Source organism: Rhinolophus sinicus, chromosome 8 (assembly GCF_057876585.1).
Source record: "Rhinolophus sinicus isolate RSI-liver-muscle chromosome 8, RSI-T2T, whole genome shotgun sequence".
Lineage (NCBI taxonomy): Eukaryota > Metazoa > Chordata > Mammalia > Chiroptera > Rhinolophidae > Rhinolophus > Rhinolophus sinicus.
Genome location: NC_142508.1, coordinates 64917539 through 64934001, shown reverse-complemented (window position 1 = coordinate 64934001; position 16463 = coordinate 64917539). Strand labels below are relative to the sequence as shown.

Here is a 16463-nt window from a genome sequence, read left to right as displayed (position 1 = left end):
CTTACCAATTGTTAGCATTTTGAGATACACAGTGGGTGCCAAAAAAGTGTATACACATTTTAAGAAAGGAAAAACTATTGAAATTACACTGACGGTAACCACTTTGGGTACCTCTTGTCATTGCAGAAGTCAAACGTGACTTGCATTCATCTTTTGTTAGCGCTATATATTTAGTATAACAATTTTAATAGTTTTTTCCTTTCTTAAAAATGTGTATACATTTTTTTGGCACCCTCTAGATACATATAGATTTTTTTGTTTTGTTGCTGAAACTTTGGAAAGTCAGTCAAAGACATGACATGACACTTTAAATACTTCAGCATCTACATGTACTTTCAATTTAATGACTTAGTAATCTTTTATCTTGCACCTATTTGCTGTAAATATTTTTCCTAGTCTGTTGCTTGCTTTTGACTCTGTTTCCTTGTGTTTCTCAGATGGTGACATGCCATGCCGTGCCAACATCCTGATTACGGAGCTGTTTGACACAGAACTGATTGGGGAGGGAGCGCTGCCCTCCTATGAGCACGCGCACAGGCATCTCGTGCAGGTAGGGGACCGAGGGCCTTCCTTAGGCATGTGGCTGTGACCTGCGCTATCTCACACGGCTCTCCCTGCTCTTCACAGCCCGAGCCCTCAGTACCGCTCCATGTACGCTAGGGCACCCCTTTATTCCTGCAGGATTCCAGTTCTTAATTATCACTTCTGTGCCTCAAATGCCAAGTCTTGGTAGGTTAGAGTCAAAAGGCAAGAAACTATCTTCAAATTCAGTTCAATTCAGCAAACATTCTTTGAGTGTCACCTGTGTGGAAGGTATTCTAGCATCCATGGAGAAGTATAAGATATCCTATTGCTTCTAACCCACACTCGTCAGCAATGGTGAGGACTGGGTAGGCTGAATGCAGAGGCAGACAGAAGCACCACAGACATTTGACGTAGGACAGATAGAAAAGGTCAGGGGTGAGCAAGGAGATGAGGGCACGTGGAGAAGTTGGAATTTGGAAGGCACTAAGGAGACGGAGAGGTGTTCCAGGTAGAGGACCTGTTTGGGACGTCACTGAGGACTCAGCCTGGGGCGCTTGTAAGCTAATGGCAGGTAATGGGGGAGAGGGTAGAAGGCCTTGAAGGCCAGACCATTCCAGGTGAAAGAGTTTGGGTGGTGGCGATCTGCGACAGTTTTTTTGAAAAGAGATATGCTATAAATACTACCTTGGAGACATTGATCTTGCTTTTGTGTGGACATAAACTGGAGGTGGAGACCCAGAGACAGAGGCCAGCTGGGGAGGTGTGAGTGTCTGCTGCTTCTGCCGGCACCTGCCCTGTGGGCACCATGCAGGTGAGCCTGCAGCTTTCCCAGCCAGGAACCCTCTTTGGGGGTGCTCGGTGCCCCGGAGTGAGGACAGGGCTCCTTCCAAGGCAGGCAGGACCAGCGTCCACTTCACTCACACAGTCAGCATGTGATGGGGACTGACGCTTTCTGAGATGTCTCACCTTTGCCAAAGTGTAAAATCCTTTTCTAGAAACTTCAGTAGGAAGAATTTCTATTTCTCCACGTTAAAACCACCAACTAGATGTATCTTTGCAAGAGAGAACAAGGATATTTAGAATTATGTTCATGTTGCCCCATTTATATTTCTCTAATTCATCTTGTCAAAGAGGTGGGCAGATAGCTGTCCTCAGTTTCCTCTCAGCTGGCGTATAGCAGCCAGGTATGCATTGTCCACTCTAATCACTGTCCCCATCTGCCCACCCTGTGTCTGAGCTTGAAGGAATTAGGGCTGGCATACAAAGCCTTCCCACTGCCCTGTCCCTCTTCCTGCCTTATTGGAGGTCATGGAGCTGGGATGCTAGTGTGTCTGACAGAGAGTCCACGTGGTGGGGACCCAGGGATTGATCTCAGAAGACACATTTATTGAGTGCCTTCATTTTGCCAGGCCCTTTTTTGGGTACCAAGAATATGAAAGTGAGCTGGGGAGGCAGGTAGGTGAGCAGGTCATCTTAGGACAGTTTGAGGTATGCACTGATGGTGGGCAGTGGGTGAGATTCTGCCCACTCTGGTTGGGGGAAGGTGGAGGAAGGAAGATGGAGCTCGAGCTGAGTCAGTCTTGAGTGATCAGGTGCTGGCCTGATCATTACCCGGGGGTCTTCGTGGCCGAGGCAAAGACATGGCAGTGAATGGGTGTGGTGGCTCCCAGGCCCTGCACGGTGTTCAGTTGATGGGTGTGTGGGAGGGAGGTTAGAGCTAAGATAAGGTTGCTGGGCAGGGCTAGACTGAGGAGGGCTGCCATGCTCCAGAAGGCAGGGCGGCACCACAGAAGAGTTTTAATCAGGGGATTGCTTTATGTAGCCAGGCATGTGGAGAGCAGTTGGGGAGAACAACTGGAGGCAGAGAGTGGTGAGAAGGTGGTTGGAGTCATCCAGGTGCTCGGCTAAGGTGGGTCTCAGGCAAGGCTGTAGAAATGGGCCCGGAGAGGTAGACTCGGGGAGGAGGAAGGTGGGCAAGGACTTGCGGATGACTTAGATGTGGAGGGACTGACGATGCTAGGGTTTGGGGCATGGGCTACTGGACTGGACACCAGTGCTTGCTGTCCACTGGGAGGATGGAAAGAGGAGCGGGTCAGGTGGGGAGGGGTGAAGGCGATTTGTCTAGTTTAGACAGAGAGAGGTTGGGTCGTCAAACTCTTGGCTGACCTTGGAGGGTCAGCCAAGGAGAGAGGACCTAGAGGCCTTTGGACACATGGTCTTTGGTAAATGAAGAGGGAATGGTTGAGGTCACTCTCATGTGGAGGGAGAAAGAAGGTGATCCAGACCAGGTCTCTGGCGAGTCCCCTCTCTGAGGGGTGGGCAGGGGAGTGAGAGTCCTACTACGGCAGTGCTTCTCATCCTGAGCTGTGTCTGGAGACATTTTTTGTGTTGTACCTGAGAGGGGGTGCTACTGTCATCTTGTAGGTAGAGGCCAGCGATGTTGCTAAACATCCTACAATGCACAGAACAGCCACCGCAACAAAGATCTTCTGAGGTAGAGAAACCCTGTGCTTGTCATTCTCCGTGGTAGCAGCTGTGTGTCCTCTTCACAGCTCGGCCCCCAGTGCCTGGTGTATAGAAGGTGTCAATGAATGAATGAGATAGGAGGAACACTGGGTAAGGGACTACTGCCAACGCCAAGGGAGCAGTGGTTGGCAGTGCCGGTGAGGCCAGGAGGTGAGGTCCGTTGAGGGTGGACACTTGTCTTTTGGGCCGTAAGAAGGTTCTGGTGTCCGGGCAAGAGCTGCACTGAAGGGAAGCTCTGAGCCCAGTGCCAGAATTAGTACTTAGCAGGAGGACTTGGACTCTTTCTTCAAAATCAGTGTGGGAGTAACTCATCATGATGACAGTTAAGGTGTATTTTTGCAGTATTTAAGAGTGTCAGGTAGCTAGGAACTTAATCTGATGTAAATCATTTTAGACATAATGTGTATTCCTTTTTCAAATCAAGTTCCTTTTTTCTTTCCCAAGGGCCTTGGGCCAAAAACAGTTGACTATACGAATAGTGGTAAGGTGTTCCATGTTACTAAACTGGCCTAATATTAAGGAATAAACCTCATTTGAGCAATTGGAATTACTGTGGGTCCAGGTACCTGGTTGTTCGTTTATTTATTTATTTATTTGTTTTTAATGTAAATTTAGGAAAATTGTGAGGCGGTGCCTCACAGAGCAACTGTCTATGCCCAGCTGGTGGAGTCCAAAAAGATGTGGTCATGGAACAAGCTGTTTCCTATTCGTGTTCAGACCAGATGTGGAGAGCAGGTCATCGTCCCCCCCTCGGAACTAGAGAGGTGTCCTGGTGCACCCTCTGTCTGTGACATTCAGCTGAACCAGGTCTCACCCACTGACTTCACTGTGCTGAGCAACGTGCTGCCTATGTTCAGGTACCAAGGAGCAAGCTGGGTGACGGCGCTTTGAGACATTTGGTGGCATTGGGGTCTTTGGAAGTTCTTTTTGAGTGGAAAGGAAGCCAGCTGATGTCACCTGCCACTGAAGGCAGGAGTCCATTGCAAACAAATCTCACTGCTGGTGAGATCACCATAAAAGCTTAAAAATGGAGTGTGTGAGCTTAAAATATACTTAAGTTCCTGAATATTCTTCCACAGTGTGGACTTCAGCAAGCAAGTCAGTAGCTCAGCAGCCTGCCATAGCAGGCAGTTTGACCCTCTGGCATCTGGTCAAGCTCAGGTGGTTCTCTCCTGGTGGGACATTGAAATGGACCCTGAGGGGAAGATCAAGTGCACCATGGCCCCCTTCTGGGCACACACAGACCCACAGGAGCTCCAGGTAAGAGGCAGGAGCTGAGCACATTCTCATGTAAATCAAGAAACTTGTCATCCACTTTTTGTTGTGGGAAAGTAGCATATTGAAGAATTTAGAGCCAGAAGGGACTATGTTAGAATCAACATCAAAGAAGAGTTAAAAAAACAACAACAACAACACTGGAAACTAATAATAAAAAAACGAAGGCTAGCTATAATAAGATGTAAGATAGACCTCTCAGGCCAAGTTCATGGTCACTGCCAGTGGACGCAGTGAGCTATAGGGAAGTTTTGGTATGCTGGCTCTCCTGTTCCTGGCATAGCCATTGTTAGATTTCACACCCCTGTCCTCCCCGAGTAATCCCAGGGGGCCTCAGATCAGCTTGAAATAGAGAACTGCAGCCTATCTACAGCCTCATTTTCTGTGGTGTCAAAAATCTACCTTCCCTGGCCAGCTCAATTGAAAGTGGGCAGAGGATATGAACTATGAAAAGAAAATACAGAATCCTCCTTAACATGTGAAAAGTTGTTCAGCCTCATTCATAAGAGCAATGCAGATTTAAACTGTAGTGAGGTACCATTTTTCACATACGCATATTAATGAATAAAGTTCAGGAAGTTAGGTAATGCGCTGTTGGTGGAGCTGTGGGGAAGAGCCGGAAGTGATCTCAGAGCATCTGTGGAGCTCAGCAAAGCCTAATGTGTCATGATGGGAAATGATACCACTTTTAGACAGTTAGGCTCTGGAGAGATTTGCATATGTGTAGAATGACGTGTGCCAGGATATTCATTACATCCTTGACTTAATAGAAAAGACTAGAACACCCTACAGGCACCACTAGGCTAAGTCCATTAACCTACCTTCAGTGAAGGAGTCAGCTCCTTGCACTGATGGTGGAACAATGTCCAGGATGTGTCATTAAATGAAACAAAAATAGAGGTGCAGAACAGTATGTGGTACGCCAACGTTGGTGTTACTAAATCAGAACACATGTGGATGAGTGTATATATATGTGTGGTGTGTGTGTAAGGGTATCTTTGGAAGAATTCACAGAAAAACAGTTGCTTCTGGGAAGGGGGCTGAAGGTTAGGGGTGGAAAAGAAACTTTTTTTTTCACTTATGACTCATCTTGAATTTTCTCTCATGTGTATGTGTTAACCCCTCTACACACACACTCAGGGAAAAAGTGGGGAAGGTGCTTCAGGGCTGAGAAATCAAACCTTTCCTCTACCTGGGAGGTCTTGGGCACCTGCCTCTGTGTCCTGTCATCTTGTTACCACTCGCTAGGCTCTGGCTTTGTTTTGATTGGTTCTAGGTGTACACAGGTGACTTTCAGAAGGCCCTGGCAGCTCCCCTACTCCCTGAGTTATTGCTTAGGCCAAAGAATCGTGACTACTGCAGGATTGTGGTCAGTTCCCCTGGGACTGTGAGCACCCCCATCTCCACTTTACCTTCCAGTCCGCTGGCCCAGGCGGGAGAGCATACATTCAAGCAGTGGGTGTGAACTCCCTCTGTGCAGCCTTGGTCCTCCACAGGCTGAAGGGTTGTGTGTGGGTGGGTGGTGGTGTCAGAGTTCTTCTCCAGAGTTCAGGTTGACACTGGTCTGCTCTGTTCTTCTCCAGGAGTGTGATGGTTGCAAAATTAGCAGAAGTATATCATAAAAATGTTAATACTTTATATTTGCCTGGCTTCATAGTGCCACCATGTGTATTTTCTCCTTGGATCCTCATGGAAGACATGTTGGGTAACCACGTAATGCCCAAACTGAGACTTGGCCTGGCCCAGTGCTTGTCTAGGCAGCAGTGGTGGGAGCTCCTCCCCAGGTCTCCTGACTGGGGGACTTGTGTCTGTCCTTCCTCTACCAGCAGTGACTTTTAGACTGTTAGGAATTTGAAATGCTGCTAATGAATCTCCCTCATGACTTCACTAAAATTCTCTTAATCTGAAATCTCTTCAGCCTGTCTCACCTCACACAGTGGGTTTTGCTAGCAGCTCTTTAGCATTAGGACCTGGGTCGCTGTTGTGTGGGAAGGACATGATGACAGGGAAGCCCCAGGGAGCACCGAAGGGTCATGGGAAAGGCTTCCCTTAGGATCAGTTTGTATAGTAAAGAATAAACAACAGGTTTTAGGGAACCTATTATTTCCTTTTTGTTACTGTTTATTTTTTCCAGAATTTATCTGGTTGATTTTAATTTCCTAGCTTTCATGTTCACATAGACATTTTACATCCAGGGAATGTCATTCACCCACCTTTTAGTTAAATTGAAGACTGGGTAGGATAGGATATGCCCTTTATTTAAATCTACCAATTTTTAACACTTCACATTTGCTTTCTCTCTCTCCTTTCCCCTCTGCCTCCTTCCTTCCATTCCCCACACCCACTCCCTGCCCCACACACATTGGGCAAGGGCTGGAGTACCCTCCCCCGAGCCCCTCTTGAAGACTGCTGTCCTGGGCCAAATTGTATCTTCCTAAAGCCAGCAGTGTTCCAGCAAGCTTTCAAGCAAGCTATCAGCCTCTCTGACTTGACAATTTTCTTCTTTATCTCTTTGGCCACAGTAGCTGTCTGTAGTCCACACCATGGTCTCCCTGCAAACTGATTTTTGACTTGGGTTTTTAGCTTCTGGATTAGAAGCATTCCTGTTGTAGCTTGGGGACTGCTGATTCTCTGTTTCCCACTTCAGTGGCGGGACCACTGGATGCAGTGTGTGTACTTCCTGCCACAAGAGGAGCCCGTCACCCAAGGCTCAGCCGTCTGCCTGGTAGCCCACCATGATGACTACTGTGTGTGGTACAGCCTCCAGCGGACCAGGTGGGCACTGGGCCTGTGACACTGTGCACTTAGAGAAATTCCCCATTTATGTAGCATTCATAAATTTATAAATAGAGGCATGAGTGGGCACATTTGTATTTGAACAGAATAAAATAGGAGCAAAAGTTTGTGACTGGATGTGTCAGCGCCTCTTGTGTGTTCTCAGAAGAGGCCGCTCCAGTTGTGGGGCCCCCATCTGTAACAGACATATATGAGAATCTGGAATTGGAGGGCCTCCAATGTCTTATTCCCACTGAAGAGCCAATGCCTAGACTCACACTCTGTGGAGGACTATGGGGTTGTCCCTGGGAGCCCATCTCGATTTCACTGGGTAGGTCCGGTCCCGGTGCCATGTTTTCATGCTCGCCTGAGTCTAGCAGGTCACACTCATCACCCTGTTTGTTCATTTTCTGGCCCAGCCCTGAAAAGAATGGGAGAGTCCACGCACTGCGCCCTGTGTGCGACTGCCAGGCTCACCTGCTCTGGAACCGGCCTCGGTTTGGAGAAATCAATGATCAGGAAAGAACTGATCAGTATGTCCAGGCACTGAGGACGGTAAGTGTCCAGCCCGTGGATGCTTGTAGGTAAGAAGGAGATTGTCCCCCGAACCCCAGCTCATTGCTCACTTTGATATGCTTTTGTTTTCTACGCTCCCTGGTCAGTGTGAGTGGCTTTAGCCAACTCCTGACTGGATGCTCAGGCGGCGTCTGGGAGCCTGTTACTGGACTTCCTGGGGGCTCATTCTCTGCTCGCCCGTGAGATCCTCCAGCTGGAAGCCTCCCCGCGGCCCCTTCCTTTGTCCTGCTGGACACTTTGCCTTTGTGACCCCCAGCAATTCCTGTGGGTGATCCCAGTGGATCCAGCCACCCCATTCTTCCTTTCATCTGCTGCCTCCTTTCTAAAATTTTCTAGAATGTAAATCTGGTCATGTAACTTTCCTGCTTGAAAATGTTTGCTCCCTGCTGCCTATAGCAGGGGTCTCAGCCTGGGGACCACACACAGGGTTTGAAGCGGGGGGTCTCTTGAACCACTTGGAGTTGTATGCAGACATATGTGTGCACATCATGCGTTTTGGGGGGAGGGAGGATCCCAAGCATCCTCAGTTTCTCTCAGAGAGATCTGTGCCCCATAAAGACATCCCTGCTTTTGGTGAGTCACTCAGCAGGCCCACTGCTGTCTGCATGGACTGTGAGGTGGCCAGTGGCAAATGGGACAGGCCATCAGCTGGGCCTTCTAGGACAGCTTGAGAAGGGGCTTTCCTGACAGTGGTGTCTGAGTGGGTGGGCATGTTGGCGGATGGGGGCTGGCTACCGTCTGGGCCTGGGGGCAACATGACCGGTGCGGGAGGATGGGGTGAGGAGGAGATCAGACTGAATGATCACGGAGTAGGGTCAGGAGAAGGGAAGCAATTCTGTCCATTTGCCAACAAGAATTTCTTGATACACTGGAAGAAAACTTGTGCTGAACTTGCTTTTTTCTGGCAGGTGCTGAAGCCAGACAGTGTGTGCCTATGTGTCAGTGACGGCAGTCTGCTCTGCATGCTGGTTCATCACCTTGGGGCAGAGCAGGTATTGGACACGTGCCCTTCTGCCAGCTTCCTGAGGGCAGCTCTTGAGCTAGGGTGTCATGTGGTCCGGGTACCCAGTTCTGTCACTAAAGCTCTTTGCAAGTGTGGCTGCCATGTATGTGATGTGCTTGGTTTAGAGATTTAGGGGTTTATTGCTTGTGTGTGCAAGCAGGAGTCAGGCTGTAGCATTGCCCTGGAGCTGCAGCTCTGGTGTCTGAGCCGGCCACCTTGCTGGGGTCTGTGCAGAGTGTGGGTGCTGTCCCGGTGGGTAGTAAGTAGGGGTGGAGGTGGTTAGGTGGTGCCCTCTGCCTTGGAGTGATCTAGTTGTATTTCACCCTTTAATTTCTTTCTTTGGTAAGTGAGTGTTCTACAACTAATAGCATGCTATTCTCTCTAGGTATTTACAATAGAGAGTTCAGCAGCTTCTCACAGACTGATGAAAAAAGTAAGTGGTAATTGTTGTTACTGAAATAATGAGAGAATCTGGGGGGCCTGCCTTCCGGAGTCTAGGACTTAGCGCTTTGAAGCAGTGTCAGTACCAAGGGGACTGGGACAAGTAGCAGCTGCTAGTGAGAGCTCTCACCTTGAGAGCTGGCCTGGAGGTCTTCTAGGGCTGTCACTGAATAAAATCAGGTTTTGTTTAGACTCCACTTTGTTTTTTGGCTTAAGAAGTATAGGCTTTTCTTTTCACTTCACACGAAACTAAAAAAATTTTTTGCAGTGATACATCTGAGTGTATGATTTGTTTTCTGGGCCCAAGGAGTCATTATTCACAGGTTGGCCTGCCTGGTGGGTTCTGTGACGGTATCTCTTCCTGGCCAGTGATTCATTTTGGTTTCCTCTCTGAAGGATGACCCCCTGCCCCCAGAACTACAAGCCTGTCGATGTGCCTATGTCATGCAGAGTCTCAGCTCCCACTCCCCACACAAGAACGCAGGATATGTTGAGGCCAAAAAGGAACACCCATGGAGCCATGGATAGGGGGTTCATACCACTATATTCTCGCTGGCGGCTGGTCGAGACACAAAAGCAAACATCTGCCAGTACCCCAATGCAGGGTCTTCCTGCACCCGTCTCTCTGGAGGCTGGGTGAGTGTGGGGACAGAGCCCCAGAGAGTAGTTTACAGGCTCTCAGCCTCACGTGAAGGGGTACTGGCTCGGGTGGTGAATGGCCGTCGGCTGTGGCCGGTTAGCCAATTGGCCGCTGGTATAACTGCTGCAACTACGGAGGGCCGAGGAGAGCGGAAGAGGAGAGCCGAGAGAGAGGAACAGAGGAGAGAGTGGAGGAGAGTCATCAGTCGGTCGGTTGGCGGAAAGGCGGACGGCAGGTCACGCGTCCGGTGGGCCCAGCCTCCAGTGAGACCGTGGTGGTATGGCTCCCCTACCTATGGCTCCGTGGGTGTTCCTTTTCGGCTTCACCATATCCTGCGTTCTTGTGTGGGGAGCGGGAGCAGAGACCCCGCAGGCTGCCCCGCCTGAAAGATGGCGCGGCGAGAAGGCCTCTGCGCACGACAAATGGCGCAGCGAGCAGGGTCTCCCGCACGACAAATGGCGCAGCGAGCAGGGTCTCCCGCACGACAGTGAGACACAGGAAGCAGGATCAACATGATCCGCAATCCACAATCCGCACTTGCTAGCCGCACTTGCTAGCCACAATCCGCTGTCCGCTTCTCTGCCAACCAACCAACCAACCCCCTTGCCAGCATAACCATGGCATTTATGTCAGTGGCCAATAGCTAACTGGTTACAGCTGATGGCCATCCACCTGAGCAGCACCTTTCTACATGAAGTCGAAAGCCTGGAAACTGCTCTCCTGGCTCTGTCTCCACAGCCTACAAGAGAAGTTTCTGTTACAACATTTTGCTAGTGATCTCACCCTTGGTGTATCGGATGCCCCTGGAGTGGAGAATTTCCACAAAGCAAATAAAAGTGGTGCTCTAGAACTATTTGGCCAATGTGGGGACTGAGTCCCAGAGAGCAGTTTCCAGGCTTTCACCTCACGTGGAAAGGTGCTGGCTCGGTTATTAGATGGCCATCAGCTGTCATCAGATGGCCATCAGCTGTGGCTGGGTGGCCATCAGCTGTTACCGGTTAGCCATTAGCCACTAATATAACTGCCATGGCTATGCGAGGGCGTTGGTTGGTTGATTGGCAGAGAAACGGACGGCAGATTGCGGCTAGCAAGTGGGTTTAGCAAGTGTGGATGGCGGATTGCAGATCATGTGGATTCTACTTCCTGTGTCTCGCCCAGCCACCAGTGAGATGGGGGTGCAGGAAGACCCTGCATTGGGGTACTGGCAGATGTTTGCTTTTGTGTCTCGACCAGCCGCCAGCGAGAGTATAGTGGTATGAACCCCGATCCATGGCTCCATGGGTGTTCCTTTTTGGCCTCACCATGTCCTGCGTTCTTGTGCGGGGAGCGGGAGCTGAGACCCTGCAGGACAGCCAGAAAGCTACAGACAGATAAAGCAACTTTGAGATGTTTTTTTCTTGACAAAAGTAATACTTACTGTGTCTCTCTAAGATTTTCAAGGCTAACCACTTGGAAGATAAAATTAAGGTAATAGAGAAACGGCCTGAATTGTTAACATCTGCAGACTTGGAGGGTAAAAAGGTGAGTAGCATGAGCTCTGTATTTGCACTGCGCAGTACAGCACGGAGATGGCGGAGCTCCCCCTCTCTTCTCTGGGTGTCACTGCGGGTCCCATTCGGAGCTCACCAGCTGAGAACTCGCCTGGGGTGAGGGTTTGCAGAGATGCGTGATGAGCACATACTTGCATGACTCTGAACTCGGGCGAATCTCTGCTCCTTCAAGTGAAGGCAGGACAGCTCTGCTGACATTAGCAGCATATTGTGTCCCGTCTCCCCTTCAAGCACTCCTGTCTTCGCTTCACCTTCCTGTCCACTTCCTCCTGCCTCAGTTGGTCTCAGTCCCCAGTGCTCGCCTTGGCAACTGCCCCACCTCTTAGTAATCTCGTGGTTACTCACTACAGCCTCCCTGCAGGCTTCGTCTCAGCTGCCCTGAGGCCCTTATGACCCAGGGGCCCCCTCTCTCCTTAGCTTCTTTTTAGGTTTTTAAGAGACTGCCTTTTCTAGGTTTCCTCTTTTCTGGCTGCTCCTCCTCGGTCCTTCATGGGTTCTTCTTCACTTGGTCCCTAGGGGTGTTTCTTGGAGCCACCTCCTCGTCCATCCTCTCCTCTCCCGTTGTGTCTCCTCTCCAGTGGTCACATCCCTTCTCATACGGGAATCCATGCCCAACAAAGCTGTGTCTGCAAATCGCATGTGTCCAACTGCCAATTGGACATCTTTCCTCACATATCCATCACATAGGCCCTTCAAGCTCCAACCTGTCATCTTGTCAACTTTTTAAAAGTTTTATTGAAATGTAATCGATGTTCCATAAAATTAACCCATTTTAAGCATACAATTCAATTATTTTTTTTAGTAAATTTATAGAGTTGTACAACCATCACACAATCTAGTTTTGTAACATTTCCATCACCAAGGTCCCCATCACTAGGTCCCCATCACTGATCTGGTTTCTGTCTATAAATTTGTCTTTTCTGGCATTTCATATAAGTGGACTATTACAGTGTATGGTCTTTTGGGTGCGGCTTCTTTCAGTGGGCATGTCTTTGAGGTTCATCCATGTTGTAGAATGTATCAGTATTTTGTTCCTTTTTAATGCTGACTGGTATTTCATTGTACGACTATGTTATAATTTGTGTATCCACCGTTGGTGAGTATTTGGATTGTTTCCAGTTTGGGGCTTTTATGAATAACGCTGCTGTGAACACTGTGTCTCAGTCTTTGTGAGAATGTTTTCAGTCTCTGAGGTACCTGCTTAGGCTCACAATTGCTGGGTTGTGTGGTATTTTTGTTTAACTCTTTAAGAAACTGCTAAACTTGTCCGAAGTGGCTGTACTATTTTATACTCCACAGACATCTCTGTGTCTTTACCAATACTGGTTATTGTCTGTCCTTTTATTATAGCCATTAGCAGGTGTGTAGTGATGTCTCCTAATTTTGATTTGTATTTGCCTACCGACTAATGATGTTGAACACCTTTTCAGGTGCTCATTAGCTATTCTGTGTCTTATTTAGTGAAATATTATTCAAGTCTTTTGCCCGTTCCCCACCCCATGCCTTTTTTTAAGAACAGATTTTTTGAGAGTTAATTTACATTCCATATAATTCACCCATTCAAAATGTACAATTCAGTGATTTATTTTATTCATAAGGTTGTACAACCTTCACGCCAGTCAATTTTAGGACGTTTTCATCCCCTGAAAAGAAACCCCATACCCATTCGCAGTTATTCCCCATTTGCTGCCAATCCTTCCAGCCCTCGGCAACCACTGATCTACTTTTTGTCTGTATGGATTTGCCAATTCCGGACATTTCATATAAATGGAATCATGCAATCTGTGGTCCCTGTAGCATAAATCGATACTTCATTTCTTTTTACTGCTGAATCATCTGCTGTGTGGTATGGGAAATACCACATTGTATTTAGTTCTTTATCAGTTGATGGACATTTGTGTTATTTCTATTTTTCAGCTACTATGAATGATACTGCTGTGAGCATTCACGTACAAATTGCTCTTTTTTGCCCTCTTAAATGAGGATTAAAAAGATACTTAAATTCTGTAAACCATTGATAAGGGGCACTGGCTAGACTCCAGATGTCTGGGTAGTGAATAGAAGTGGTGAGAGTGGGCATTCTTGGCCTTGTTTCCGATGTTGAGGGGTGGGGAATACGCAAGACCAACTCTTTTCTGTCTTCAGTGTCTTCCTCCTGTGTCTCTGTCACTTCAGCCAGAAACCTAGGTGTCATCTCACACTGGACCCTTTGTGATGCCCATCTGCTTGCGTCTGGCCCTGGGAGCTGTCTGCTCAGCATCTGCCATGTCTTGGTCTCCTCCCTTTTGCACACTCCCTGCTCCTTTTAGTACCCAACCAGTCACCTCCTGTCCCTGCTCCACCTGCAGGTGGTGTCCTCACATACTTCAAGGTCATCAGAGGGCTCGTTCTAAAACACATGTGTCTCTAATTAAAGCTTTTAGTGACCCCACTTGCCTCCAGGCAGAGTCCAGTCCCCTTAGGCTGGCATCAGTTGCCTTTGGGTAACCTGGCTCCTCTCCTCCTCTCTGGCCTCACCCTTTACCATCCTGCCCTGCGTGCTCATCTGCCGAGCTCCTGAGAGAGCCTTGCTGTCCCACCCACGCTCGTGCCTCTGCCCATCCCTTTGTCTGGAATCCCCTCTCTTCTGCTTTTCGGACTCCTATTCACGTATCTGTTCATTGACTCAGCACACGTTTACTGACCATCTGCTCTGGGCCAGGCGCTTTGCTGGCTGCTGGGGATACTGTGCTGCCAGCGTCCCCACTTCTGTGGTGCTCAGAGCCTCGTGAGGGAGACAGTTAGATGAGCATGAGAATCACTTGTGACGAGAAGCTTTGAGGGGGGATTTACAGGGCCATCCTGGAAGCCCTTCCTGGTGCTGTTCCCTCCGGGGTCTTCCACAGGCCCCTCCTTGCTTCTGTCAAAGTTCATTGCTCTCTGCAAGGACAGCCCCCAGCCTCGTCTGCTCCCTCTTTCACTTTGTACTCCTGAGGGCAGGACTGGTGTCTTTTTCTCATCTTTATATCTTCGCACAGGTGCAGACCTGGCACTCTTGTTTGTTGACCGACTGAGTGAGTGCGTGAGTGGCCTCCTAACTTCCTTGTACCCGTGAAACTTGTGACTTGTCCTTTACTCTTCAGACAAATTCTTCTGATGCCTTGGTTCTGCTTCTTGCTCTGATCGCCAGGTCTCTGTCCTCCTGGGTGAACCATTCTTCGCCACCAGCCTGTTGCCATGGCACAACTTGTACTTCTGGTATGTGCGGACTGCCGTGGACCAGCACCTCGCGCCTGGCGCCGTGGTGATGCCCCAGGCGGCCTCACTGCACGCTGTGGTCGTGGAGTTCAGGGTAGGCCACCCAGAGGTTTTCACAGAAGGGGCGGGGGGCGGACTTTGTTTTCTTGCAGAAACCTTGGGTACAGATGGAGCAAATCAGGTCTTTGTGATTTGGGTTTCTGGTTTTATGTATTAGCACACCACAGGGTTGAATAGAAGAGGCTTATCTTTTAAATTTGACACATGAAATGGAATTGGCTATGTGTTGTCACTTTACAATATGGCTTATCAGAATAATTAAAATATATAAATTAAGAGTTTCAGAAGACATGCTGTGCAGCTTGCTCTGCTCTCATTAAGAGCCACGGCTCCAGTTAAAAGCGTTTTGAGATGGGAGAGTCAGCTTCTTTATGCAAGAAAAAATTGAAAAGCTTCATTTTCATTTTCTCATCAAAGCAGAACCACAGTCACAAAGTCATTTTGAGAAAGGCAGTTTTTCATTAAAAGGATTTTGAAATGCTTCACCCTGAAATGTAGAGTGAACCTCATTTGATATTATTTTGATCTGACTGGCCCTGTCCATTGGTACCGTAGCGGCCCCATCACTTATTTTCTGGCCATTTCTTCTGCTGTTTATTTACCTGATGAGATTTCCACATTTATTCCGGTTTTCGTGGCCAAAGAGGGACCGTGGAGAAGCACACTTGTTTCCAGGCACATGTCCAGGAGGCAGGATGCCAAGTTGACTGGCCTGCGTGCTTCTGGTCCCCTCCCTGCCATCACCCTACTCTCTGTTTATAGGCGCAGCATTGAGAACTGGGTTATAGATTCTTCCTAAAGAAAATGGGGTTAGGTTGGACAGGAAGTGAGAACCCCAGCCTGGTAGCTTTTGTCCCTTTATAGGAGAAGACGTGGGGGTCATGTGTGACTTGCAAGAGTCACACAACTGTCCTGAATTTTTGGTATCTCTGAGTCCCTTCAACCTTGGGGGTCTCTTCTAGGCATGTGGGATCAGTGAGCTGGTCCTCAGATCTGGGGCTGGGACCACTCCAGCTCGACCCCACTAACCCTTCTTGATCTTGTTGTCATACTTCCCTGTGGCCCGGGTGGGTGTGGACATCAGTGTGCCCTGGTGGGTGGGTGTGGACGGGGTCTGTGTCTTCCTCACAGGACCTGTGGCGGGTCCGGAGCCCCTGTGGTGACTGCGAAGGCTTTGACGTACACATCATGGATGACATGATCAAGGTAGGTGGGGCCACAGTTCCCACCCATGGTGTCCCACCCACCTTCTCCACATGGCCACAGACCTGTGACAGGGACCTCTGGCTTCCATGGAGAGACCTGGGTTGGGTTGTGCGAGCAGCATGCGGAGAGCTCTTCTGTTGGGGGCAGCAAGAGCTGGTGTATCTGTTCTACTTGGTTCACCATGAGCATGAGTTTGAGAACCATTGTGTCTCAAATTCCTGTTCTTGGCCCTGACCTGTAACCCCTGAAATCAGAATCTCAGAATGGGGCCTGTCTGTCACCACGCCACTGAAACTACTCCTGCCAGTGTCAGCAGCCTTTTTAGAAGGCAGTTTGGTAACCTTCTGAGGCAGCCATTTTCATTTTGGAGACTCCTGGAGAGGGAGTCCCCATGCTAGAGCACGGGGAGGGATGTGCAAGGAGGGTCCTGCAGGGCTGTTTGTACGTCAGTAGAGGATGGAGTCAGCTGTGAGGGTCTGCATTCCCCAGAACCAAGGGATGTCATGAAAGTGCCAGTGATGTTTGGGTCTGTGAGGATTGCAGTAGAGTCATGATACATCCCTGTGAGAGGGCCGGGCAAGGAACAGGACCCCATCCTCTGTGTTAAGAAAATTCACATAGACGCACAGGGAAAAGGGGTGGAATAGTG

At 49.0% G+C, this 16463-nt stretch overlaps 1 protein-coding gene across 16 annotated transcripts in view; it reads left to right on the top strand.

The window, feature by feature from the left end:
- The window catches only part of PRMT7 (protein arginine methyltransferase 7), a 40292-nt gene that overhangs the window by 19935 nt on the left and 3894 nt on the right, over positions 1 to 16463 (top strand). For all 16 annotated transcript variants that reach the window (XM_088800289.1, XM_088800286.1, XM_088800290.1 and 13 more), the window contains 10 exons: positions 438 to 550; positions 3667 to 3908; positions 4131 to 4311; positions 6974 to 7101; positions 7521 to 7656; positions 8586 to 8669; positions 9066 to 9113; positions 11193 to 11282; positions 14481 to 14642; positions 15740 to 15814. In XM_088800289.1, coding sequence (XP_088656415.1) covers positions 438 to 550; positions 3667 to 3908; positions 4131 to 4311; positions 6974 to 7101; positions 7521 to 7656; positions 8586 to 8669; positions 9066 to 9113; positions 11193 to 11282; positions 14481 to 14642; positions 15740 to 15814 — 1259 coding nt within the window. The remainder of the gene's footprint in view (positions 1 to 437; positions 551 to 3666; positions 3909 to 4130; positions 4312 to 6973; positions 7102 to 7520; positions 7657 to 8585; positions 8670 to 9065; positions 9114 to 11192; positions 11283 to 14480; positions 14643 to 15739; positions 15815 to 16463) is intronic.